Genomic DNA, 27,142 nt, shown 5'->3' with positions numbered 1-27,142 from the left:
GGGGGCAATTTGATTTTTATGGGGAGCAATTCGAGAATGAGTTATTAACAGTTAATGGCCTTTTAGTCTTCTTCCAGGTGAATAGGCGTTCACTTTTTGAATAATAAGAATTATATGTCATGGGGGGAGGGGAAGGCATCAGGATTTTAGAGATGTGTAGGTGGGGCATGGCCAAAAAAAGGTTGGGAACCAATGCTCTAAATAGTTATATTTGAACAGAAAGTCAATGTTTGGACTCATTCGTGCCCTTGGAAAGTGTGAACACAGTCTATATCGTTGAAGTTAACTGTTTCATTTGGTCCTGTTCCCCCCCCCCCCGCTTTATTAAAGATTTCTTGGTTTATAAAAGTATGTGCAATGTCTCTTTTTTTCAAGTTACATTTTCTATAGATCAGTTTCATTTGTTGAGACATTAGTGTTACATTAGGAAGAAAGGTGGGAAAGAGGTGGTGGGGGCATGGCGAGTGGGGGGTCGTGTGGCAGTGCTTCTACTTAATTATGTGTGGGGTTTTGTGGTTTTGAATACACAGTCTGCAACACAGACGAATGCATGTTTACTTAGACGTGAATTCCCCTGAGTTATGTGTGTAGATAGATAGATGTACACAGTGCTTTTTTCTTTTAAAAAATGTTTAGGGGTACTCTCATTTTCCTACTTGAATTGAAATACTGCCCCACAATGAGGCCAAGCTTTGATTCATAAAATGTTTAGCGGTATGTGCTGCCCTGTGTCCTCCAGACAAAAAGCAGTCACACACACACACATTTACCTGGGCGCAGGGGATTTAGGTTTGATGAGGTCCTAAGCTACTGAAGGTAATGGGGACCTTTATATGGCCAGCTGTCCTTTGTCAACAACACATTGTTGCTGTTTTTTGTGTTGAATATATGCTATATGGTAATTTATGGACCTAATAGGTATCTAAAGCTATTTGCACATAACAAAATATGTATTTTATCAAAGTTATTGTTGAACTGAAATACAATTAGGAAGTATATTAATAGTGAAATAATTATTAAGCTCTAACTTAAAATGATTTTTTTTATTCATAACAAACTTAATAATGCAAACACATTGGCATTTGGCAATAACAAAAGAGAAACACAATTTACAAAAACTCAATTTTGGGGGAGTCCCCAAGAGAGTGGGGCCCTAAGCTATACAGTTGGCTTAGCTTATACGTAAATGCCTAGGAGCCATTCCCATTGAGCCCAGTAGGATGCACTTCTCAGTAAGCACAACGTACCGGGGCGATGAATTCCCTGAGAGCAAGCAACGGCCGCCTCCTTCCCACCTGCGGGGCTCCAAGCTCTCCCGCCTCCTCCTTCGCTAGTTGCATCTGCTTCCCTGGAACTGGAGTCGGAGGAGGGAGGAGGAGGAGGAGCCTCCTGCCGCGGCTGCGCAGACGCCGTCCTGCGGCGGAGCGAAGGAGGCGCCAGGCCTCTCTGGGCCTCCGGGAAGATGGCGGAGTACGTGCAGGTGGTGAGGAGGGCGCTGCAGCAGCTCGGGGGTCACGGCGGCATTCGCGGGGCCGTGTTTCAGCTGCTGAGGTAAAAAATGGCTCGGCCCCTCCGCCGTGCGCGTCGGCTTGTGAGGGCAGGCTGGGAGAGAAGCGGCTGCTTGCGCTCGAGGGTCACCTTGGTAATGGGCAGGAGGAAGAGGAGGAGGTCGCTGTCTCTGGTTGGCGTGGAAATGGGTCGCCTCCGCTTCTTCCCGGATCCCCAGAGACGAACAGGCAGCCCAAACTCCGTCGAGGGGATCAAGGTGGACCAGTTGGGGGACATTTGCTGAACATAGCTGTCAACCTTCCATTTTTTTGCGGGAAATTCCCTTATTCCAGCGCCGTTTCCCGCGGCTATCCCGGATTGTTAGATACCCCGTAGACTGTCCCCGGGACAGGTGAGGCTGCTGATCCCTTATTTTCGAGGCCGCTGATCCCATATTTTCAAATCTGAAAGTTGACAGCTATGTTTCTGAAGCGGGGTCATTTCAAGGCTTGCGCCTCCCGGTCATTTCGGGAAAGGGAAAGGAGGGCTGTCCGGATTGGAAAGCTTGTTATTGGCTAGATAACAAAGCGGACTTTCATTTTCTGGGATGTTTTGACACTTGGGTTCAGTGCATCATACGGTTGTCTTTAGTATTCCCATCAGTAAGTCCTACTGAACTCGGCAGAGCTGTGTTTTTTTTTTTCTTTCCCTTTTCACTAAACTAATGAAGTGGTCCTTGGTGGGGAAAATGCCCCCCATCCAGTCAGTGAACTTGTAGAAATTCTGTAGATGTCTTGCTGGGCAGTTTTCAAGCCGAAAAGTTGTGGATATTTGTTTATCTTGCTCCGTTTTCCCTTTCCCTACCACTACTACCCTGTGAGGCAGAACATCTTGGCTCTCTCTTTCTATCATAGGCTTTAATTTTTAAATAAAGTTAAAAGTCCAGACAATTTTTTTAAAAACTGCATGCATAACAATACACTAAAGGAATAAAGAAACTGGCTGGTTATAATTCTTAGTCTATCATGCTTGTGGAGACAACAAGAGTGAAAGAGCCACGGAAAAGTTGAATTATACAAGTTATTTATACATACATAGAAAAAGCTTGCAGGATTCCATACATAACTTTTTATAATTAGTTTTCTTAATTTTGTATATATTCCTACAAGAGTCTTATGGCATTCGCTTTCTCTGATTGCAGTCAGTCAGGTGCATTTTATGAAGCGGACTGTAGTCCATGGGTGTAGCCAAGGTGGGGCAGGGAGGGGGAGCCGCCCCCCTAAATAAATAACAATACATAGCTAACGGAGGTTCTGCCCCCCCCAACAAAAGGCCTGCCCCTCTAACAAAATCCTGGCTAAGCCCATGCTGTAGTTCATGAATGCTTATACCATAATAAATTTGTTGGCTTTCAAGGTTCCAAAAAAATCTTCAATGTTTTTGCTGCAACAGATTAACATTGCTACCTTTCTGGAAATTATAACATAGTCCTAAACCATTTTCAGGCATTTGCCTGAAAACGTGGTTAGTAATTGGGGCGGGCAGGAAAGCATGCACAGAAGTCTTACATTCAGAGCTCTGCAAAGTTAGCAATAAAGCTTGAAAAGGGGTTTTAATCACCTTTGGTTGATCACACATAGAAACTCTTCCAGTGAGTGGGAACCTTAGATTATCAGGGTTTCCATTTGTGGGGAGCATTTCTAAGGGCATTCAAGTACACACACTTAAAAACCCTCTTCATTCCTTTACACTGATCTGAAGACCAGCCCAGGGATATTGGGTTTGGATTTGCATGCATCATCATGTCCCCATCCCATTTTACTTATTCTGTACTCCTGGGGAATTTCTAACACTGGACATATGCAATTGTTCAAGAAGCACATTATGCAATAATTCATGCTCATTAGGTGCAAAATGACTGTCTTTTCAGTTTTAGCAATTAGAGTTGAAGCTGAGATTGCTTCTGGTCCCTTGACTTCTAGGACCACTGACAACAGAATTTCTAAAGTTGCCTTCCACAAAGTGAGACCATTGGGCCATCTAGCTCAACGGTACGTCCCAACCCTACCTGGCAATGGCAACGATTGAATGTGTGATCTTCTGCATTCAAAGTGCTCCACCATGGAGCAACAACAGCTCCTCATACTTAAATTTGTTCAGTATCGGGTAATTTTACTACTTCTGTTTTTGGAAACCTGCAGGGTCAATGAACTGAAGACCGGCGCACTAGTAGGCGTTGATAAATATGGAAACAAATACTATGAAGACAAAAGATATTTTTTTGGTAAGTGGATATACTTCAGTAATTTGAATTTAATCTTCTGAAAAAGCTAGGCTAATTTACACTTCTTCAATGTGATTACAATTTAGTCAGCTCTAAGTAATTGTTGGTGTCAAGGAGGAGGATATAACAGTAAGACGTCCTAGTGAGGTGTTGTCACAACAGGAACTTGGATTTATGCTCTTGCTTATAAATATAGCATCTTTTTGCACTGGCACACAGATGTGAAGAAACAGAGAAAGCAGATGGTGTTCAGGGAGTAGTAGTGAGGGTCATCTTTTTGATATCACTATCTTTGCAGACTCATTACTTTGAATATTAAGACCCCTTTTCTAGTCTCAACACTTGGATTGCTAAAATTAATCCGAATAGCAAGGAAGAGAGGCTGCAGTGTCATTGGGTTACTTTGAGGGTTTAGTAATTGGGTTATTTTGAGGGTTTTTATTAAACATTACATTAATGGAAATTAATGTGCACTATCCCACATACGCTTCTTGTCTCTCTGAGGTCCCTTCATGTGTGACCTTTTTCCTTCACAAAAATAATTTTGATGTGGGAAATAACACAGTAACTTGTTAGATTCAAATGTATTAGATAATTTTGGTTTCCTTCAGACCATATACTCATCACCTTTCTGGTCTACATGATTTAGTAAACTAAGCTCTTCACAAGTGACCACATAGACACTTCATCATCCTACATTGTGTAGGGGAAAAACATGTATGTGAGGTGGTCCCAACGTGGATTCTTATCAACAAAGCCTTACACTGCCTCGGTTTACTCCTTCCATACCTTCTCCCAAACCAGTCCTTTCCCAAAAGTGTATTTGTTAAATGTGAGAATCTTGCAAGCACCGTAATTAAATGTGAGCACAGAATTTTAACTTCACAAAATTTGAATTGTGTGGGGTGGGGTGGTGGTGGTGGTGGTGGTGAGTACAGACTTTTTTATAACTAATAAAATGTCATAAAGCTATGCTTCACTTCTTGGTTCAGTTGAATATAATTTGTAAATGTTTACTTATCTTCATATTTAAGGTCGCCATAGGTGGGTTATATATACTAATGAAATGAATGGCAAGAACACATTCTGGGAAATGGATGGAAGCATGGTGCCCCCTGAATGGTAAACCAGCTATTTACTGCATGCATTTCTGTGATTATATGTTGTATTAACCTTGTGAAACAGTTAACCTCAAAACGAACCAACTTATCTGAGGCTGACACGCAAAAGCAAGGAAATGAAAATTTAATCCTCTTAACTGTACATCATCCCCTAATCTTCTGCCAGCAAAAGTACTTCACCAGTTCCGGGATAGAGCATAGATCAGGCACCACTCTTCTGTTTGAAAGGGACATTATGGTAAATGCATGCTTTCTGCCTGAAAACTGAAGATGTGCTTAGATGAGGGGTGGCTGATGTGTAGTTGCTTTTGGAGTCTAAACTCCCATCAGCCTCAGCCAGCCTGCCAGGGAAAATTGGTGGTTGTAGTTCAGCACCATCTGGCAGACCACAGGTTGGTCATCGCTAGTCTCTAGGTCTTGCTGTACTACCTAATTTAATGATACACATTATGTTTCACTATGGTGCTGCTCAAGAATTGTATGACCAAAGCCCTACTAGGCATAGACTGCTGGTCATGGCAGTTTTTGAATTGTGCCTGTTAGTATCAGTCTCCATACCACTTTCTCTGCAACAGTCTTTCTGGAATAAGTAGGAGAGTTGTGAAGTGACATTTAAAAGACATATAAGCCACACTTTTTTTCCAAATTCTGACCGTGAAAAGTTAAAGTGCACCTTAAATTAGTGACCTTAGAAAAATTGGCTTTTATGATATTGCTGCTGAAACAGACATACAGTAAAACAGAACCAAAAATGTTTTATTGTTGATTTGCGAACTTGAGACTGTTGATTTGCTCTTTACGGGTGTGAGTGCCTGCGGAATTGTAGCAATTGAATACCAATTTGCGATTTTAGCAATTGTACGGTAACTTTTGCGGGCTTCCAAGTTCAAAGGCTTAAATTGGCTCGGAGTTACAATTCTACCAACCGCAGTGATTTTCAGCCCGTAACCCAATTTTAAGGGAGCGGCTTATAGTCAGGTATTGTCTTTTTTTCTTTCTTCCCCTTGAATTTTAAAGGTGCAGCTTATATTCGAGCCAATACAGTATATTCTGTGTATAGTTGTGAAGTTGGATGTTCACATTGCAAATGAATTATCTTTTATTTGCATTGACGGTGGGGAAGAGGGGTCAGTCCACATGTAGAGATCTAGTATGGTCACAAGTAACCTTGTCAAGATGGTTGAACAGTGAGAAACAAACATACTGTAACTGTCCTGGCTTTAGTGACAGCTGAGTTCCTCTGTCATTTCCACCCCAATTAACACAATTGTAAGCTTACTGAAAATGTGTTTTTTAACTCGTCAGATATTTGCAGCACTCAAAACAATTGACCTAAATATTATTTTAGTGACTACTTGAATTAGTTGCCCAATGCCAACAACATTCTCACAGTATGCGCTAATCTTGTTATACTTGTTACTGTTGGGTCACTTACTATGGGAAAAAGTCATTTATCGAACAGATGGGTCCAGTCTTACAATTATTTCACTCTGTGTATGCTATGAGGATGTTTGGGAAATATGATGCTTACTTCTAGAGGTGTCAGTGAATGGTAAGGAGGTTGTGGGCATAGTGATAGTGTACTCCTGAGTTGCAGGTAGCCAAATAATAATAATGTAAAATGTGCATGAGAGATTATATGCAGCCTTTTATAGCTCTTGAAACCTGTTGGATCATTTTTAATGGTTTATTTCTTCATATAGGATTTACGTGAAAATATAATAATAATAATAATTATTATTATTATTATTCGTCTTGCGGGGCACCACTGTACCTCAAGGAATGCCTCTACCCACACGAACCATCCCAGATCCTGTATATATATATATATAATTATTATTATTATTATTATTATTATTATTATTATTATTACAGGTGAACTTCACCTGAAGTACACGAGATGGGTTACAGTATAAAACCACAACATACATACATAATAGAAACAAAGCAATAAAACAATTCCCCAACACATTTTAATGATTGTTTAATCACCCCAAAGGCTGTGGAGAAGAGGAATGTTTTGCTTGGTGTCTAAAGATATGTAACGAAGGCAGCAAAAAGCCTCCCTGGGGAGAACATTCCACAAGCAGGGAGCTACCACAGAAAAGGCCCATTCTTGTGATGCTGCCCTCTGGATCCCTTGTGTGGGAAGGCACATGAAGAAGTGTCTCAGATGATGATCACAGGATCTGGGATGGTTCGTGTGGGTAGAGGCATTCCTTGAGGTACAGTGGTGCCCTGCAAGACGAATGCCTCGCAAGACGAAAAACTCGCTAGACGAAAGAGTTTTTCGTTTTTTTAGTCATTCCGCAAGACGAATTTCCCTATGGGCTTGCTTTGCAAGACGAAACATCTTGCGAGTTCTTGCGAGTTTGTTTCCTTTTTCTTAAAGCCGCTAAGCCGTTAATAGCCGCTAAGCCGCTAATAGTTGTGCTTCGCAAGATGAAAAAACCGCAAGACGAAGAGACTCGCGGAATGGATTCATTTCGTCTTGCGAGGCACCACTGTATTGCGGTCCTGAGCCATTTGCCCTGGTGAGCAACCTGGCTGCTGAATTCTGCAGTCACTGTAGTTTCTCACTGAACCGCCTTCAGATGCAGCCCCGCGTATAAGGCAAGGTAGTAATCTAACCTGGAGGTTACCAGAGCCTAGACAACAGAGGTTAGGCTGTCCAGATAGGGGCACAGCTAGGCTACCAGCCAAACCTGATGGAAGGTACTCTGTGCCACTGAGGCCACCTGAGCCTCAAGCAACAGCAGTGGATTCAGAAGTAGCCCCCAAGCTGCATACCTGTTCCTTCAGTGGTAGTGTAATCACATCAAGAGCAGGCCGGCCACTATCCATCTGGTCTAGGGAACCACCCACATACAGTGCGTCTGTCATCTCTGTATTGAGCTTCAGTTTATTGGCTCTCATTTTGTCCATTACTGAGGCAAGACATCAGTCCAGCATATCCACTGCCACACCTGCAGGTGTAAAGGGGAAGTAGAGCTGCGTGCCATCAGCATATTGCTTACACTGTACTCCAAAACTTCAGATATTTCACTCAGTGGTTTCATGTAGATGTTAAACAGTATGGGGGATAACACTGAAGCCTGAGGAACCCTGCAGTGAAGGCTCCATGGGGTCAAACAAAACTCCCCCAGCATCACCCTTTGAAAATGACCATTCAGGTAGGACCAGAACTACCAGAAAGCAGTGCCACCCACCCACAACTAAGACAGCCATTCCAGAAAGCTTTCATGTTCAATGGTATCAAAAGCCACTGAGAGGTCAAGGAGAATTAACAGGGACACATTACCCTGTGTGTCTCTTTCCACCCCAACAAAGGGCATCATACAGGGTCATCAAAGCAGTTTCTGTGCCAAAACCAGATCTAAACCGCAGTTGAAATGAATCTAGGAAACTGATTGCCTCCAAGAGAGCACTATTGCAAGTAATGCTGTGTAAGGAAGTACTCACAGAGAGTCCTATTGTAACTTTATTGCATTCAGTAGGATGCATAATGCTACCAGCTTTTGATAGTACCCATACACTGTTTGGACAGGGAGGTAGTGAGAGCTTGGCTTCTGGTACCACCACCACCACCAGCAGCAGCAGCAGCGATTACCCAATTGTAGTTGATGATAGCAGCTATCTTTTTGGTACTACTTGTATAGTCCAACAAGAAGGACCACCCACATAGTCATAGGAGCACCTCCTGGATCGCCCTTTTGTGTGCCCATGACATAAATGGATTGCACCTGTCTTTGTTCCGTTGGGGCAACACTCTTTGTTGCGACACCTACTTGTCTGTGGTAGAATACTAATTTTCTGATACTAAACATATCATTTTCTGGCATATTTATTTATTAGATTTATGTCCCACTCTTCTTCCCAAAGGAGTCAAGGTCAGCAAACACATCAGTGATAAAATAATACAATTAAAAATAAAATAAACATCTTAAAAACAGTTAGGAAACATGCTTCTGCAAACAATAAATCTAACAGAATCTGCATAATCAAACTTCTTGAAATGTAGCTGTTCAAAATGGTTCATGCAGTGTAACTTTTGTCCATCAAACATGGCTTGCTTTTGAAACTCTGTGCATATATGCTTCAGGGGCTATTAGGACAACATATTTATCAGTTGTGTGTGTGTGTGTATGTTTGTGTGTGTGTTGTCTTTTTCCCCCTTTAAGGCATCGTTGGCTTCACTGTATGACAGAAGACCCTCCAACTACACACCCTCCAGTGCCTCGTAAATTCATTTGGGAGAATCATAAAATGAATTTAAGTGGTACTCCTAGACAGTATGTACCATTTTCTACCACCCGTAAGAAGATACAAGAGTGGGTCCCACCTTCTACACCTAGCAAGTGAAAAGAAAGGAATATGGTGATCTGCGAAGCATTAGACCTACAATGTGAACTGTAGCTTTCTTCAGTTTTTAAAATAAAAGTCTTTGATCAGAAACCTTCTGAAATCAGAAATATTGATGAGAAGAGAACTAGTGAGTAGCAGATGGCAGAATATGCAATAATCTGCCAGACAGCAGTTGTGTATGAAATATCTTTTTGCAGAAGCAAGAGTCTGCATCTTTAAAACCAGAAAATGTACTATGGCATAAGCTTTTGTTGATAAAAGTCCACTTCAACAGATGCAACAACTTATTCCATAATTTGATGACATTTAACTTTTACATATTAACACAGCTAGCACTCTGATTATGTTCTGCAGAAGTTTATTAAATCATCCACAGTCCCCTCCCCACCACATTATTTTATCTAACTTATGTTAGTATGGATAGTAATGATCCAGGATTATGGTATCCTCTCATTATTTGGAACATACAAGTTTTATTTCTGAATAAAGAGAGTGAAAAAAAGCTGTTACTACGGCTTCTTACCATATATCATTGATAGGATGATCTTAGGAACATATGAATGTTTCATACTGTGATAAAAATGCAGTGCAGAGTATTGAGAACTGCTGCAAATTATTCATGTCCTTTGAGAGTCAAAAAAGAAGAAACTGCCAAATTTATGAGCAATCAGCTTTTCTTATGCATGTATTAGTGAAGCTGGTAAGTTTTAGGCATGTGCTACTGTCATAGCCCACTTACCACCTGGGGTAGTTTTTGCATCAAAATTGACCAGTGTAATGATTGGCCTTTGCCAGGGTGTACCATAGTGGCTAATAAACTAATCTAAAAATCAGGTGTGCCTTGAATCTTACCTTACTGAACCTTAAAATTCAGTAATAAACTTTTGCACTCAAAAAAAGTATACTCGGTCCTACATCCATCGTGTTCAGTTTTCAGTGCCATGCTCCACAGCTTCTCTCTATTTAGGTGTGTGCATGCTAACAATTATCCCTGCACTTAGTTCAGGTCTATTTAAATCTTTCCTGCTCCAAATTACTCTCTGGAGTATTTTGAACTGCTCCTACTGTAATTTAAGGTGCTGATGATCTCACACAGCTAGTATGAAGTTTTCATTGGAAAACCCAAGGATTCTACTGCTAAATGATTTCAACACAAACTCATGTCATCCAGGTGAAAGATTAGACTGAAAGTGGTGCTAGGAGGCAAGGAACACATTTCAAAATGCAGGAAAATATGGAATGGTGGTAGCTATACTGGCCTTGCCAAACAGCTGCAATACCTTGGGATTTCAAAGGCAAGCTTACTTGGGCATCAGCAACTGATGAAACGTATCTTGTGGTTCCAGTGCACAGGCAATTCTTGGCTATAATCACATTTCTCCACTGCAGGGGAGGTCTTTATCCCATGAAGAGAGAACACCACATTAGAGAAAATATCTCATAAAGTGAGAGCAGATATGCAGCTTTCCTCCAAACTGAAGAAAAAATGCCTGGACATCTTTGTAACTGAACCAGCATAAAAAGTAAATGAAAAAATATATTCCTTTTTTATATAGGGCTGGATCCAAATGTGCTCCATTTGTGAATAGAAGGATTTGGAATCTAGCAGAGGATCCCTGCAGGAAGAAGGGGAGGATTTTGCCCATGATATGACCAAAACATTTTACAGAAGCTTTGCAGGGGAGGGAGAAACAGGTGAAAAAGACCTCCCTTTCTCCCCTCTCAGCAGAACTCGGCTCATTACAGATCTGTATCCAACCAATAATGATTTTCTAGCACTCTTGGGATATTATTATACATTGTCTCAGTAATGCTTGGCACTTCCATGTCAACCAGGACATTACTATCCTGATACTGCAGCAGAGAGAACTGACTTGCCTAAGGCCCTCGACTGAATTCATAAGTGGGTTTTCTTGCTTTCCATTTTTCACACCTCGCTGCTATGGTACATTTCTAATGAGATGATGATGTAAAGTTGCCTTACAGGCTCAAAACCTTATAAAAGTTAAGCGGTGCTCATGTCCCCCCCCCCCAACAGAAGCTACCAAAAGAAGGTCTCTGGATGGCATAATTAATATTTAAAATATTAAGTATGCTATTTCTTTCCACACATCTAAGAAATATCTTTTTCTGCAAGTAGTGTCAGGAATGGCAGCCGATGAAAGAGAGGTGGGAGGCATGCAGGGAACAGTAAAAAGGCATGAAGTCAGGGGTGGGGGAGACAACATTTAAAGTCATTTAAAAGCCATGTATCTTTTCCCACTAAGCCTGATGAGTCATCTAATGGGAACTCAAAACTGTTTTCACATCTAATTCTCATGTGTCCAATGCACAGTGATCTGTAATGACTGAAATGGTCCTGATCTATTTGCAACTTTTTCTCCATACTTTGACTTGCCTTCTGCGTATGACCAGTTCTCTAGTTGGACAATTAATTGGATGGAAGTGCATGCATGCTCAATTGTTCACTTAAATACATTTTTAAAATTCTATTATTTTTTGTGTTGCCCTATAAGTTACATTCTTTGGAGCCCAAGTGATTTTTCACACTAGGCTTAAGAGTTCTAGTAATCCATCCTTTTTATGGGCTGTTCTACAGTTTAAGCTTTTACCATTTTTCTGTGCATCTGTACTGACACTGCGGTACTGAACAACGGTTTATTTTTCTCTGTCCAAATGTTCCTTTATTGCGTACAATTTGCATTTAATAACACTGTATAATTAAGCACCATAAACCAGGTATGAATGATTCTGCATCTGTTTGCCCAGAACAGCAGACTACTTAAGGCAGTAGAGCGGAACAGAAACAGGGCATGTGTGTGTTAACTTCCCTTTAATGTCTTATTACTTTATTGAGTAATGCGCTCATAATAGGTAGATGCAGCGAAAACCTTTTCCAGGATGAAGTCCTATTTCTGCTTTTAGCTCATCCCTCACTTTCAACATCTATATACTTCTCTCTTGAACGGGAGCCCAAAGTACCAGCAGTATGACACTTTCTTCCAAAGTCTTCATACCTTGGCCTTCTGCACCTCCTTCCCTGTCACACCCATTCTGACATTCAGGACGTATGTGCATGCAATGGAGTTAAGAGCTCATAAGTCACTTCTTGTACTGAAAAACAATTCTCAGTTGCTGATTATGGTTTCAGAAAACAGTTCTACAGAAAATGGGAGAAATGTGCCCATAGGATTCTGTAAGGAGATTCCCGTATCATCAACTTGGAGGTAAGTGACCATTATTAAATAGAGACTTAGTCCTGGGTCCATCCAAATAACTCCTAGTTTATTACCTATTCGGTTTTTCAATCTTCTAGTCATGAATGTTAATCCATAGTCTGTGGTTCAAAGCATATTGAGGTCATTTTTGATTGATTCCTGTAACAAATTACAAACTTTAATTCTGGGGCCGCTGCTCGCTTTTCACATGGATCCTAAAACATGGCAGAATCTTGCTAACACAAGTAAACCTCACTTGTTCCTTGTAGTCACACTTTAACCTTCTGAAAATATTTGCTTTGTCAAAGAGACATACATGTAATTTATTATATCCAGTTTTTCGTTCCATAATGAGACTCAAAGTGAAAAAGAGTTCCTGGCCAGCTACGTATCTAAGTACTACCTGCACGCAGATCTGCTTAGCCTTAGCCAGCAAAAGCAATACAAGTGTCTGTGGCTCCTTCCACAGGCAATCTTACTTGGTTCTGCTTGAGCCTGCTTTTTATTGCAAATAATATTTTATTTTTTACTTTTTCAATCTGTCACACACAAGTTACCTGACTTGCATATCCAATAATTCTTTCTGTAGACAGGAGTGAGCAGAATGATGATGATGATGATGATGATGATATTGTTATTCGTACCCTGCCCAGCCGACTGGATTGCCCCAGCCACTCTGGGTGGTTTGCAACCCATATAAAAACATAATAAGGCACTACACATTAAAAAGCTTCCCTATACAGGGCTGACTTCAGATGTCTTCTAAATGTTATATAGAATGTGACTGGAGAACAAAAGGACTACAATGATGCTGGTTTAGCAGCTGCAGCCTAAATCAGTTTCTTTAGTTTCCCCTCACCACCTCCAAATGCAGCTTTTTCTCACTGTGATACAGGACAGGGAAAAGATATCTTGGGGGGGAGGGGGGAATCAGTGCCCTCAAATTTCAACTTATATTTGCTTTTTGTAAAAGAGTCAACATTAAGCAGCTTCAGACAGCTGGGACCTTGTGACAAACTAATAAGCAGAAGCCAGTCAATCCACTTGTCAGAAGCAGAATTAATTGCCATGATACTGGCCTTTTGGAGGATTCATCCAAGGAGTTCCTGACTGACAGCACAATCCTAACCAAGTCTAGAAGTAAGTCTGATTGAATTCAATGGGACTTACTCCCAGGTCAGCCCAAAGCTTAAGTCCTTGGTCCACTTCCCTGGGAGTAAGCCCTATTGAATTCAATAGGACTCTTGAGTAGCTATGATTAAAAAATAGTCCAGTAGCACCTTAGAGACCAACTAAGTTAGTTCTGGGTATAAGCTTTTGTGTGCATGCACACTTCTTCAGATATGGCATCTGAAGAAGTGTTCATGCCCACAAAATCTTATACCCAGAACTAACTTAGTTGGTCTCTAAGGTGCTACTGGACTATTTTTTAATTCGACTGCGTCAGACCAACATGGCTATCTACCTGAATCCTGAGTAGCTATAGTTAGGATTGCACTGTGAGCTGTGTTTTGTTCTTTCAAATTCATAGTCATCACAGCACCAGTGGCTCCTACTGACTCTCAAAATGCAAAGGTGTTCACTATAGTATGCTCAGCCTGGTGAGCAATCATGTCATAAATATATAGAGCGAATGAATTAGACCTTGGTTAAAGGAATACTGAATCATCATCTAGCTAGCTGCAGCTAAGTAGGGCACAAGGAAAGCACCATCTATTTTGAGTTAATGATGCTTAATTTCTTTTTGACTCGTTGAATTTTAAGGATGATTACCTTCAGACAAATGAAGGCTCTACCACATGGAATTTTAGCTGTCATATGCTGTCACATTCAGCTGTCATATTCTGTTGATCACTGTTTGTTCAATTGAGTTTCCAGACAAAGGCAATGAATGGATTCGGGGATAGTTTAGTTCCTAGAACACTGGTCTACAAATGGTTGGTTGGGACCCATTACTGAGTTGAAAGCTGACCTAAAGTATATCAACAGCAGCATTGCCATTCTGCAAATACATAAAAAAATGAATGAGGCGTCGCCCCAAATGCATTTTGGGGCTAAAAGTGGGTCCCAGGTCTGAAAAGGTTGAAAACTTGTTCTATAAAATAAAAATGATAATCCAAGCAGTACGGCTCAATGCAAAGGTGAGTAAACTGAAAGGCAGAGACAGCAAAACCTAACCACATGATTTATCTGAACATGAGTACATCAGCTCAGATTAAATATAGTTTTAATACCACTCATTTGGGTGTTTTCCTATGCACAGTCAAACCTAGAAGGAGGCAAGCTCTCCATTTTGCATAACAGAACAGTAGGGCTGTATCAGTGGCATTTTGTTGTCACTGAAATTCACTACTCTGCCAGCCAGCTGTCCTCCTGACCTCATGTACAGTGCTAGCAGTAAATGACAGAGAGCATCTGATAGAAGGGGGAAGGTAGACTGAAAGGTAAATGTGGGGAAGTGGTTGCACATGCCTTAATATCAGTTCTGCATTAGTCAATCACATGCTCATAGCTAGAGTGTGTTCTAAAAACAAAGGGGCACAATGGCTGCTATTCTTTTTTCTTCTTCAAATTTTTTTATTGATTTTCCAAATTTATAAACAAACAAAAATCCTAACTGTAATTATTCCACTATTATTAACATTGTTAGGTGACTTCCTCAAATCCCCCTGGCTGAGTTTCAATGTATATCATTGTAACAGTTTTCCAAAACTAATTTCTCATAAAATTTACTTAGTCAATTAACTTCTTTCTTGCTTTTCATATTCTTATATAAAATCACATATTTAAATCCTAAGCCAATCTGATATTTGCAAGTATTTCTATTTAAATTATCTTAGCATATTTGGCTAAATATTCTTTAAATTTCATCCATTCTTTCTGGTACTCTTCCTCCTTCTGGTCGTGGACTCTTCCGGTCAGGTCAGCTAGCTCTCAGAAGTCCATCATCTTCATCTGCCATTCCTCCACTGTTGGCACTTCTTGTGTTTTCCAATTCTTGGCTAACAAAATCCTAGCAGCAGTTGTGGCATACAAAAACAACCTAACATCTTTCTTGGGCAATTCCAGACCTATTATTCCTAGAAGAAAGGCCTCTGGTTTCTTAATAAATGTATATTTCAACATTTTTTTCAATACAATGGCTATTCTTAAAGATTACTGCACACTTTCTCTTCCTGGTTATCATTTAAGGAATGTGTCAAGAACTGGGGGAAATAATATATGGAAAGGAAACTTGCAAATTGCCTTCCTCCTGTTGCTGTGTTCTCCCCAAATGTGTTGAGTTTGGCAAACGCTGAATCTTCTTAGTCAAAGGTGTGATAGCATACTGGACTCCATAGGTCTAGCTGCAGAGCCTAGAATCAACATCTGTTAAGCTGTCTGGGATCTATTAAACTTTCCACAGATTTCAGTGAGGCACAATCCTATGGACGAAACGTACAAATTCATTGAGGTGCCCTAGCTTTGTATGAGATCAACTTGTTAACAGTTGCAGTTGTCCTGGTTGTCTCTGATTCCAGCAATATGGTTAAGCAACAGCCCAGTACAGTCACTTCCTCCAGTGCTGAAGTCAGCTTCAGTGCTGTTAGTGACCTGTGACTTGCAAGCAGTGGTGGAGCTTCATGCTCTGGCACTGGGGGGCGGAGAGCAGGTGGGGGTGGGGCTGGCGCATGTCCCAGGGGCGTGGCGTGCGTCCTGGGGGTGGGGCACACTGCCTGCGGGGACATGACACCCAGCGCAGGTGGGTGGGGCAGCCGCGATGGCACCCCACCAGGATCACGCTGCCGGGGGCAGTGTGCTTCCCCCACACTCCTCTTCCTCCACCACTGCTTGCAAGCCAGGCCATCCTTACTTTGAGTAAGGATGAGTTCCAGAATTTAACTCATCCTCCCTTGCCTGCCACAGGGGTGGCTAACCTGTGGTCCTCCAAAAGTTGCTGGTCAATGTCCCCATCATTCCTGACCATTGGCTGAAGGGAATTGGTGTCCACACCTTGTATCTTCACATTTCACCACCTGCAATAGAAAAAAGGGGATTATCTTCAATTTCTGCATGCTATTGTTTGCTATTCTACATATATTTGCTTTGGGGTGTGGGTGGGTGTGTTTAGCCAAAGTTTAGTGGAGAATTCAATTTTATTTAGTACTGTTGGATCAATCTAACAAGTGCTTCACTGCATTACAATGGCTTCTTCTATAGCTTCCATAAATATAGCAGTATGGTCTAATTAGTTACTGGTGTGACTTGCACATTGTATGGCAACAGTTGCTATACAATTTTACTGCCAAAAGACCTTTTACCGTTTCTTTGATTCCAAGCTTTGTAGTGAATCCCTGTGTTTCATCCCTCATCTTTGTGTATCTTCTTTTTCCCCCATTGGTGAAATTTCTAAATGTCCCTGGAATGTGCAATATGATAGCTTTGTATTGCTGTCATATTTTCTATCTGGTTGTAACTTCCCAGCTGATTTGAACTTAGTTTTGTGCATGGAAATCAAATGGAAGCTATTAACACACTTTGCAAAGTTTTCGAGGTAAAAGTAGACCTATTAACCAATCTGTTAATGGAGGCAGCATGTCCACAAGTTGCTGCGAATCGCAGGTGTGGAGAGAGAACTGTTGCTCTCAGGCTCTGTTTTCAGGGTTTCCCACAGACATATAAATATAAACAGTATTTTATGATCCAGCAGGCTCTTTTAATGTTCGGGAGAAGGAGGAAACATATAGTCCTCAGATGTACCACAGGGATGAGAGGGTCTTCATCTGAATGAGTTAATACACAGTGTTCCAGATATCATCTTGGGCATTTCATAGACCATGTTAGTCAATCTGGTGCCCTTGATGACCATTAGCCATGATAGCTGGGGCTGATGGGAACTGATGGAAAACTGGAGGCCAACTGCATCTACAGGGTGCCTTGCTGGCTACCACCATCATAGACTCTAAAATTGATAATACATTGGAAAACAAAGAGAATCAACTCCTGGGAGTGCTTGATTTATAACGTAGAACACAACTACTTTATGATATTACCATGGGGCATCCAAAAAGTATAAAACAATGCATAAGAGCATCTATAATATAGTACAATGAAATGTTTAAACATTTATTTGACTGTCCTTAAATTTTCTCGCCACACTTGCCATCCTCTCCTGCCACACTCTTTGAGAACCACTGCTCTATGACATGAAAGTTTCTAGTTCTGCATTTAACAGCTTGTTGTGCAGAATAAATTAACCTGACCTGGGCTTTTTTTTTTTTGCAACCGGGAACAGAGAGGGAGAATAAACCACTTGAATTTCTCCTTCAGTTGGTAACCCAATTTCTGTAGAAGCCTGCTTTCCTAAACCTGATAACTTTCTGATGTATTAGATTACAGCTTCCTTCATCCCTAAGGGCTGGGCATGCTGCCTGGGGCTGAGGAGAGCTGCAGTCCCTAGCATCTAGGAGGCACCAGCTTGGAGAAAGATGCTCTAAGCTGCCCTTACATCTCTCACCTTTGATTACAAGTTCAGTATAATGAATTTAGACAGACCATATAAATATAAACAGTATTTTAAAAGTGTATACTTAAGCTTGCTTACTTACACACACACACACACACACACACACACACTATTATTATTAATAAATATTTATTAGTCACTTGTCTCATGGAAATGACTCAATGTAACTTACAGATGCAATATAAATACTTAAACAAATAACATTAAACACCATAAATAAATAAAAACTAAAAACAAACAGACATCTATGCAAATAAAAACCAGGTCTTTTAGACTTTGCTCCTCTAAAAGAGGTCACAAATACTTAAACACTGTTCAAATTAAGGGCCAAAAACCCAGGTAAAAGGGGAGGTTTTGCCCCGCTGCCTAAAAATAGATACACACACTGTCAAAGATAACTCACAGTTACTCAGCTCTACCAAACTGGCTTAGGACAAGTTCTAGCTAAAGGCTTTGCAGGCTGTGGCTTCAATCACTAAGGCAGCAGAGTAAAACAACATCCGACACTTCCTGCGGAGCAATTTTCTGTTACGTAGTTGGCTTAAAATCGTCACAGATCCATCTTCAGACAAATATGAAACTAATTTATTAAATACTAATTTGATATGTGTGCTATTGTAATGATTTGAGATAGTGAAGGAAGGAACTATGCTTGCGTACATAGCCCCTGATGTGAATAAGCCCTATTTAATTTTCTGTTTAAGCTTCTGTGATTAGAAACTGCAGGCAAATGTTGTGTTGTTATCCATACGAAAGCCTGGAGATACAAAGAACAGCATCGCAGCTAACGATGCCACTGCACTGCTTGCTAACATCACAGTTGCTATGCTACAGCAATTTCCTTGTTCCCTTTCAGACAATGAACTTGAGCGAGAAAAATGTATAAAACACCAAATAACTTCCCACCTTTTTCTTCAATTTCATTAGCAGCTTTATGGCTAACATTTTATACTGATAAGTACTCTTCACCTTATCCATTGACAACAAAGAAGAAGGAGAAGGAGAAGAAAAGCGTACATAAAATCTGCTGAGAAAGCTGTGATTAACCAGTTGGGGAGCATTTCAATTTACGTAGATCAGGGTTGCTGTGTCTCTGTGGCCCTCCAGATGTTATTAAACTAAAACTCCCATCATTCCTGATCTTTGGTGATGTTGGCTGGGGCTGATGGGATTGGAGTCCAGCCATGCCTGCAAGACTACAGATTAGTCACCACTGGCCTAGATATTCTGTAACAGTAACAGATGTAAAAATTGCTATGTTTCCACAATAAGGTTTAAAAGGGAGATTTCCACACAAAGGCGCCAAACTGGAATTCATTTGCAATTTTGACAATATTGCACTTGGGCTCAGTAGAGTTGGGAAGGGGGTAGCTCACAACAGAAAGTGATTCTCCATTCATCTTGCTTTGCAAACGGGTACTAGGTGGCTGTTAGAGGTGGGTTGCACCCACTGAGCCTAATTGGATCTTCTAATGATGTGACTGTGGACTTAGCTACATCAGTCAAGAAACGGTGCTTTGAATGCAACACCAGATGGCGCCAGAGAGCAAAAAAATTCTAAGCGATTTTCCATAGGATTTTTTTCTTTTGTTATAACAATTTAATTTCTGACATATTTATAGTGTGTTTTCCCCGTGTGTGTAGATCCACCCTGTATCTCATTTTCATTCATGCTCTCTGTAGCAGTGTCTCTTGCACTGGCCTCACTTTTATTTAAAACAGCACACTCTTTCTTTTGTGTTTTCCAGTTTTGTAAAACACATATTTGCCAATCCTCCTGTCACCTGAGCTCCCGTTGTTCGGTCCCTGCTCCTGCCAACCTAGCAGCTCGAAAGCACATCAAAGTGCAAGTAGATAAATAGGTACCGCACCGACGGGAAGGTAAACGGCGCTGCTCTGGTTCGCCAGAAGCGGCTTAGTCATGCTGGCCATATGACCCGGAAGCTGTACACCGGCTCCCTTGGCCAATAAAGCGAGATGAGCGCCGCAACCCCAGAGTTGGTCACGACTGGACCTAATGGTCAGGGGTCCCTTTACCTTTACCCTGTCATCTGACAAAGGGAGCTCTGGCCTACAAATGTGTATGCTGGTTTGCTAGTTTTGACTGAAGGTTCCACCAGACGTCTTTCATTTTTACATCAGACCAAAAGGACTACTCTTCTGGAACGTGAGACTCTATTGGTCATAATGTTTTAAATTTTCCAGCTTTGAATTCTGCTATCCATTGTAATGGTGTGCCCCAAACCCCATTTTGTAGTCAGCTTTAGACATAGATATTTTTCTGGTCTGTAGCATTGACAAGAATAATCTAGAACCCACCCGCTCCTTTTTCATGCTGCTCATTCCTATCTGGATGAAGACAGGCAAGCACTGTTAACTAGGGTAGAAGAAGTGGATTGACCACACTCACTGCCTTCATCACAAATGCCTCAGTGCACCCCTTCTACCACCCTTTAGAATGCCTGTCTGCCATTCTGCTTTACCAGTTATCCATCCGCTCTAAGTGTCCTGCAAATGCTTTGAGGGTTTTCTTGATTGTGATTAAGACTAATCTGTAGGGTGGAATCTAGTAGCTGCTATCTCCTTCCTGATTCTGTCTTGTCATTCATTAAGAGTGCTTAGTGCAAATGTACCCTTCATTAGCATGCACAGCAAAACACATTCCCATATGTTTCCATTGCAGGCTTTTCACATTCCTGAAGATATCTATTGGTTTATGTCACTTGCCGGGTGGACCCAGTCTGCTCAGTCTTCTCTTCCAGTCCCCTGGGGAGTTCAGTTTTCTCTCCCTCTCTTTTCCAGATGCCAGAAATATATATATATATATATATATATATATATATATATATATATATATATATATGCTTTCGTAGATTTTCACGGGTACAGGAATGCAGGTTTTGGTGTCTTCGGGTGTCTTCCCGTGTAAGAGTCGGGGTGTCTGTGCGACGTTTCGACGAGGTCTCACTCGTCATCTTCAGGCTGGTGCTTTCGGCTTCTTGTTACTGGAACAGAGCAGAGTCTGGTGTTTGAGTTCCTATAAATACTGTTGAGGGGTGTGGTGTATAGCCTCCAACGTTCTGGGCAGAGAGGAAGTTCCTAGATTAGTGTGCCTTTTCTTCTTTTGTTCCTTAATTACTTGAGGGATATCTTGGGTGATTTCATGAGTGATATTCTGAATATCACTGGGTGGGTCATTAAGTGTAGATTAGTTGCTAAAGCTTTCGTGTCTTGACCTCTTGAGCTTGTGAAGAGTTTTTCTGAGAAGATGGCTGTGCTGCATTTAGTTGTGCTCTGGCTTGGCTTCGTGTATAGGGGCGAGCTATGGTTTTGTGCCTTGTGCCAGCCAGATCTGTGTAGGGATTGCAGGGGGGTGCAGCATCCGGAGGTGCCACTATAGTTTGGCTACTGGATGGAGTCTGTAATATGTCTGTGGAGAGGGTCTGGGTTTGGGTCTGGTGTGGTTGATTGGTGACGGCGTTCTGTGTGCCTCTGGTTCTGGTGTCGGTTTTTGTGGGGAGGGCTAATTTCCAGATGTCTGGCAGGCGGGACGTGTCGTCACGCTTGTTCATGTTGTGAGGGTGTTTCTCTATCTCGATGGCTTCCATGATTATTCTCTTGTGGTGATGTTCCATGTTAAAGAGCAATTTGGAATCTGCAAAATTAATTTCATGTCCTGTTTCTTTCATGTGTTGGAAAAGAGAGGAAGTTTTTTCTTCTTTTTTGACGGCATTCTTGTGTTCTGCGATACGTGCATTTATTCGTCTGTTTGTTTGTCCAATGTACGTGGCTGGGCTAGATACTTAAATGATGTTAATCATTTAACTGCATAGACTTGTTGGCATAAAAATGTCTTCAAGAGATGCCTAAAAGTCAAAAGTGAGAATGCCTGCTGAATCTCCGTGGGAAGAGTGCCCCACATATTGGAGCTGGTGACCAAAGTATGTGGATAACTCTCTATTTATTGATATTGGGTGTCTCCCAACCTCCCAGGTGCAAACTGTGAATAAAACTGTGTTGGTGATTTAAATTTTTTATTTAAAAAATATGCTATACCTAATGAAATGTGGAAAAACCAAAATCCCTGTTAGTGTCATACCTTCTTAATTTCTAGAATTTCATGATTCATTTCACCTTAGAACATTAAACTTTTATGTTAATTTTATATATTTATACCTTTAACCACCAAGGTATTTTAGCATATTAAGGCTGCAAACATGTCACACTTACCTGATAATAAGCCCCATCGAACATTACAACACGTGAACACTCTATTATCACACTGTAAGAGTGCATCTATTTTTGGCATATTGACTTTCCATAAATAAATGTGAATAAAACTCAATATATTTTCTCCGTAAGTGCCTTGAGCACAGAGATATTTCTTATGATGTTGTCTCCAGCCAAGCTTCATGTGGCTTTTAAAAGTACAGAAATATAAGGGCAATCTGCACACTTCAAACCACTCTCCTTCCTGCGAGCGTCAATACAACAACATTGTCATGGCAACAAGGCCCCTTGGCTCCAATCAGATCAATTCAGAAAATAAAGCAAGGTGATGACATCACAATATGTACTGACATCACACAATGTTGGGTGTCAGGGGAGAGGACGGGTTGACCGTGGTTCTACTAGAAAAATAAAATGACATTGTCAGTATAAGTGTAGATTTATAGCATAATGTACCTTTAAGCACATATAGCTGTAATTACAACGCATTTTATTTCTCTTAGGAATGATCATATAAAAATAAACCATCAACCTCAAACCAGATGTATTTAGTTAGTTACATGCTGCATTTATAGAACACCCTTCGTCACATATGAGGTGATCCCAGCTGGTTGTTGTTGTTTAGTCGTTTAGTTGTGTCCGACTCTTTGTGACCCCATGGACCAGAGCACGCCAGGCACTCCTGTCTTCCACTGCCTCCCACAGTTTGGTCAAACTCATGCTGGTAGCTTTGAGAACACTATCCAACCATCTCGTCCTCTTTTGTCCCCTTCTTCTTGTGCCCTCAATCTTTCCCAACATCAGGGTCTCTTCCAGGGAGTCTTCCCTTCTCATGAGTGGCCAAAGTATTGGAGCCTCAGCTCAGGATCTGTCCTTCCAGTGAGCACTCAGGGCTGATTTCCTTAAGAATGGATAGGTTTGATCTTCTTGCAGTCCATGGGACTCTCAAGAGTCTCCTCCAGCACCACCCAGGCTGGTTACCAACACATAAAAACTGAAAATAAAAGCTAAGTGATTACTGCAACAGCATAGAGATCCAGTAACAAGAGGCAACTGAAACTGGGTAACTGGGTGGGGAACCTTCTAAAGGCCACGTATCAGTGGTGGGTGGAGTTGGAGGCAAAAAAGTGGGCAGAGCAACAAATGCAAATTTTGCCTTTGTACAGTACTGTAGTTTCTTTCTACATACATTCACACACCATTCTCTATCACTGCCATTCCATACCCTTACAACTGCTCCTACACTCCTGAAGTAGGAGTACACACAGGTTTGTTTGCCAGGCATGAATGAGGAGTGGTGGTGGAATACTCTGAGCATGTGCCCATTTCACAGTTTAAATTCACTTAAATCGTAGTACCATCAGGAGTGCCACTACAGGAATAAAAAGGAGTTTGCTTCTGCTGCCCCGATGCTAACCAAACACATTTACTTGGGAAAAGGCACAATTTTGTTGTAGAAATGTTTTATACAAGTTTTAAGGAAAACTTAACAAAACGGTTATGTAACTACTCACATGTACAGCTGCTCCACTGAGGTTTTTTTAAGGGGGGGAAAAAGGAGGAGATGAGGAAGGATGCAGTGATGACCAGGCTCATTTCCATGCCAGCCCGAGAACTACTGCCACTTTTTACATCTATTGCCCTCTAGGCAGTCCTTCAACATACATGGTGTAGTGGTTAGAGTGTCAGATCAGGACCTGGGAGACCAGGGTTCAAGTCCCGCCCGCCCCCCCCCCCCAGTTCATTGAGTGACCTGAGGCCAATTGCTGCTGCTCATCTTGACCCTACCCCACAGGGTTGTTGGGATTAAACGAGGAGGAGAACCATGAGCTTTCTGGTGGAAAATGTGGGATATAAATGCAATAACATAAATGCAATAACGTAAATAAGGCCTAGCCTCCGCTGCACCGAGGCTAACATTCATTTTGCCCTGCTAATGACCAAAGCGACGCTCCAGTGTGGAAAAAAAGCTCACAGAGCGTGACCAGAATTTGTCAGACGTGTCATTGCACGCTTGCAGGAGCTTTCCTTCGGGTGGGAGGGGGGCTGCACTTAAAAAAAAAGGGGGGGGGAGACGCCAATGAGGGGATGGGGGCAAAGCTCGGTAGAAGGGCCCCAAGCCGTGCATTTAAGGCTCCAGCCAAAGGACGTCAAACAGCAGAGCAGGAGTGGGAAAGACCACTCTGGGCTAGCCAGGTTTCTCTGCCTCGCTACGAGGCAGCTTCACACGCTGCTTAGTCTGACCCTGTTAGAAATGACTGGATAACTGGTTTCTTTTGGGAGGCGACGGGGGGGGGGGTGTATGAGCGTGTGCGCCCTGAGTGGTCCCACAGCTAAGGACCTCCCCTGCCTCGCTCGCGTTCTGTAAAGCGGCTCGCTCCTGCAGCGCCCGGCCACTCCAGCCTCCTCAGCCGGCGTCGTCGCAGCGCGCGCGAGTGAGCGAGCGTCCTTTGGGCACCTCCGAGTGCGCCTTTCCGAGCGCGCGGAAGAGCTCGCGCGCTGAGGCTAAGGGCAGGCGGAGGGAGCGGGAGCGCGAGGTAGTCCCCCCCCCGCCCGCTTCCCTCCTCGGCTTTGCTGAGGCCGGCAAGAAGCAGCAGCAACAGCAGCAGCTGCTGCCCCTGCCGCCTGGTTGGCTTGCCGCTGCGCCGCGTGCTCGAGCCGGAGGCTGCTTTGCGAGCGCCCCGCCGCCCCGCTCCAGCCAAAGGAGCCGGCGCTGGGCTCGCAGCAGCCGAGGCAGCCCTGGCTCTCGGGGGAGCGACCCTGTGCATGCTGCCACACGCATGTGCGGGCGAAGGCTCCGGGATCGGAGCCGCTGCCTCGGCGGGCATGAAATGTGCGCTCCTCGGGCTGGCGAAATCGCCCAGCAAGAAAGGCGCCGCTGAATGGCCGAGGGGGGAGCGGGAGGAAGAAGGCGAGGAAGAGCCGGCCGGAGCCAGGAGCCCCAGCCGCTGCTTGCCCAGCATGCTGAGGAAGGTAAGCCATGGATGCGGCGCTCCTCTCTCCACAGCCGCGAAGGGGCGCCCAGGCTGAGAGGAATCCCGGGCAGCAGCTGCGCCTCTCTCTCCCTCGCTCCCTCCCTCGCGGCGCCGGCGAGGCTTCGCGTTCGGAATTGGCGCGCTTCGGGGCAGCGACATACGGGAGCCTCGTTTGGTTGAGACCCAGGGAAGGATAGGAGGGCCACCACCTGCTCCGTGCGGTTCCCCTAAGGCAAATAAAATGGGGAGGTTGTCGCACGTTCCTGACAGGGAGGAAACACCGGAGAGGGTACATTGCAGAGGGGGCTTTTCCGTCGGCTCTCCGGTGTCTTGCCGGCTAGCGGTGTCTTTTTATTTCAAAGGACAGTGTGTCGCAAGCCTTGCCAGCGGCTCTGTGGGTCGTACGAAAGCTGTGTCTGTGTGACAGAGAGACCCGGCGCCCTTTTACCATTTATTACACTCACGAGACGGATCTGCTCTGCTCTCCTAGGCGTTTTTGCGGGATCTGGCCGTTAGAGTGCGCAGTTTCCCCAAAATCTCTCCCAGTTCCTCACAGTGAGGAATCTTTGGGATTTTTTTGGGGGGGGGGTGTTCCAGTAATTCGGCCTTAAGTAGTACCTTTCTCTAGGCAGATGCTTATCTTCAGATATGTGCCTTTCTTGTCGTGAGGGGGCTGTTGGTAAGGCAGTTAGCGAAAGGTCTTGTTTCGGAGCCATCTAACCTGACTCCTTCACCTCATTTTGGATGTTGGCTGTGTTTTTGCTCAGGGCGCGAAACAAAATCTCAGTCAAATCAGTGGGCAAGGTTCCCATTGACGTGCAAGGTGTCGTTTTTGTTTCTAGTTTGCTGGAGTGTGGCATGTGCCGCTCTCATGGATGCACCTCCAGCACATCTGAATATGCCCAGCAGCCCATATATGGAGTGGACCGGGAGCCCTGCCCACCTGCGCATACCACTGCTTGAGAAGAGCATCCTGGGTTGTGGGATGTGCGTGGTTCACCTGCCCTGTTTCAGGCGTGGGCATGGGCAGTTGTGTGGACCAGAGGATGCACCCCGTGAATGTTGTGCAGAAGCAGTTCATACACTATACGGAAGTGGAGGAAGTACCTTTTGGCCAGCTCCTGCTGTGACTCATGAAGTGGGACTTCCAGACCTTGTACAGTACCTGATTTTTCTCATTTGTAATATTCAAATAGGACTTGCAGTGCTCCATTTGTAGCAGGGTTTAGGGTGCCAGTGAGCAGCCACCCTCACTTCCTCCAGCAGACTCCATTCCACCTCCTTTGGTTTTCTGGGTTTTCCCCTCCTCAGCAGACACTGAGCACTTTCTGGTCACTCAGCATCTGGGTATGTGGTTGTTTTTTTTAAATTGTTTTGCATTTGCTTTTTACTTCCCTTAAATAATTTTTGTACTTCCGTAGACCTTAGGTTTTGCCCAAGCATGCTGATACTGACTGCTTGTTTTCCAGTTGCCCCAGTACAATCCTGCCTGCACTAAGCAACTGAGTTCGCTATTAGAAGGGGTGATAAACCAACTCATTCAAAAATAGTTCTCCAATATTAAACTTGTAACAAAATGATCATGTTAAGGGTGTCCAGAGAAGCATTTTGCATATACTGTAAAAGAAAAAACGCTGCTCTGCAGGTGAGTTTTGAGGTGTGCACTGAAGCCATATGCCCCGCAGAGCTGAAAAATTCAACAAATATAGGACCTGTGATGCTTGGATGTCTTGAGGTAAGGAAATGTCTCAAATGACACCTGGCAGTCCTAGTAACTGTAAACTCTTCTGGGAACAATTGGTAACTCCCTGCAAGGAATTCATGTGTTTGGGTATGATTCTTAGCACAGCTATTGCCCAGGTGTGTGGAAACCTATTGGGGTCAATGTAGTTCCCTGTTATTCCCATTATGACTCTGATGCAATCACTGTGACCAGTTTTGTGCCAACCTCCTTT

General features: G+C 43.0%; 2 protein-coding genes and 1 long non-coding RNA gene across 4 annotated transcripts in view; 2 read left to right on the top strand and 1 right to left on the bottom strand.

Annotated features, from left to right (window-relative positions):
- The first annotated feature begins 1,392 nt into the window (after positions 1 to 1,392).
- NDUFA12 (NADH:ubiquinone oxidoreductase subunit A12) lies at positions 1,393 to 9,348 on the top strand. Its single transcript, XM_082240904.1, has 4 exons — positions 1,393 to 1,551; positions 3,690 to 3,772; positions 4,807 to 4,894; positions 9,075 to 9,348. The coding sequence occupies exons 1-4, from the start codon at positions 1,463 to 1,465 to the stop codon at positions 9,253 to 9,255; spliced, it is 441 nt and encodes a 146-aa protein (XP_082097030.1). The 5' UTR covers positions 1,393 to 1,462; the 3' UTR covers positions 9,256 to 9,348.
- Positions 9,320 to 22,482, bottom strand: LOC309542246. 2 transcript variants are annotated; one of them, XR_014224153.1, is made up of 4 exons: positions 22,213 to 22,482; positions 16,394 to 16,492; positions 12,551 to 12,635; positions 9,320 to 10,641 (listed from the first exon to the last, which is right to left on the bottom strand). It is a non-coding gene; the product is annotated as an uncharacterized lncRNA (long non-coding RNA). The 2 variants fall into 2 exon arrangements; XR_014224154.1 differs by lacking the exon at positions 9,320 to 10,641 and having other exon boundaries at positions 12,523 to 12,635; positions 22,213 to 22,476.
- A 2,508-nt stretch (positions 22,483 to 24,990) lies between these two features.
- The window catches only part of TMCC3 (transmembrane and coiled-coil domain family 3), a 104,657-nt gene continuing 102,505 nt past the window's right edge, over positions 24,991 to 27,142 (top strand). Inside the window, exon 1 of the mRNA XM_082241003.1 lies at positions 24,991 to 25,185. Coding sequence (XP_082097129.1) covers positions 25,039 to 25,185 — 147 coding nt within the window. The 5' untranslated portion in view covers positions 24,991 to 25,038. The remainder of the gene's footprint in view (positions 25,186 to 27,142) is intronic.

Source organism: Podarcis vaucheri (genome assembly GCF_965113315.1).
Source record: "Podarcis vaucheri genome assembly, chromosome: 10".
NCBI classification, from domain to species: Eukaryota; Metazoa; Chordata; class Lepidosauria; order Squamata; family Lacertidae; genus Podarcis; species Podarcis vaucheri.
Note: the sequence above shows the minus strand (reverse complement) of the source record. Positions and strands in the feature narration are given on the sequence as shown.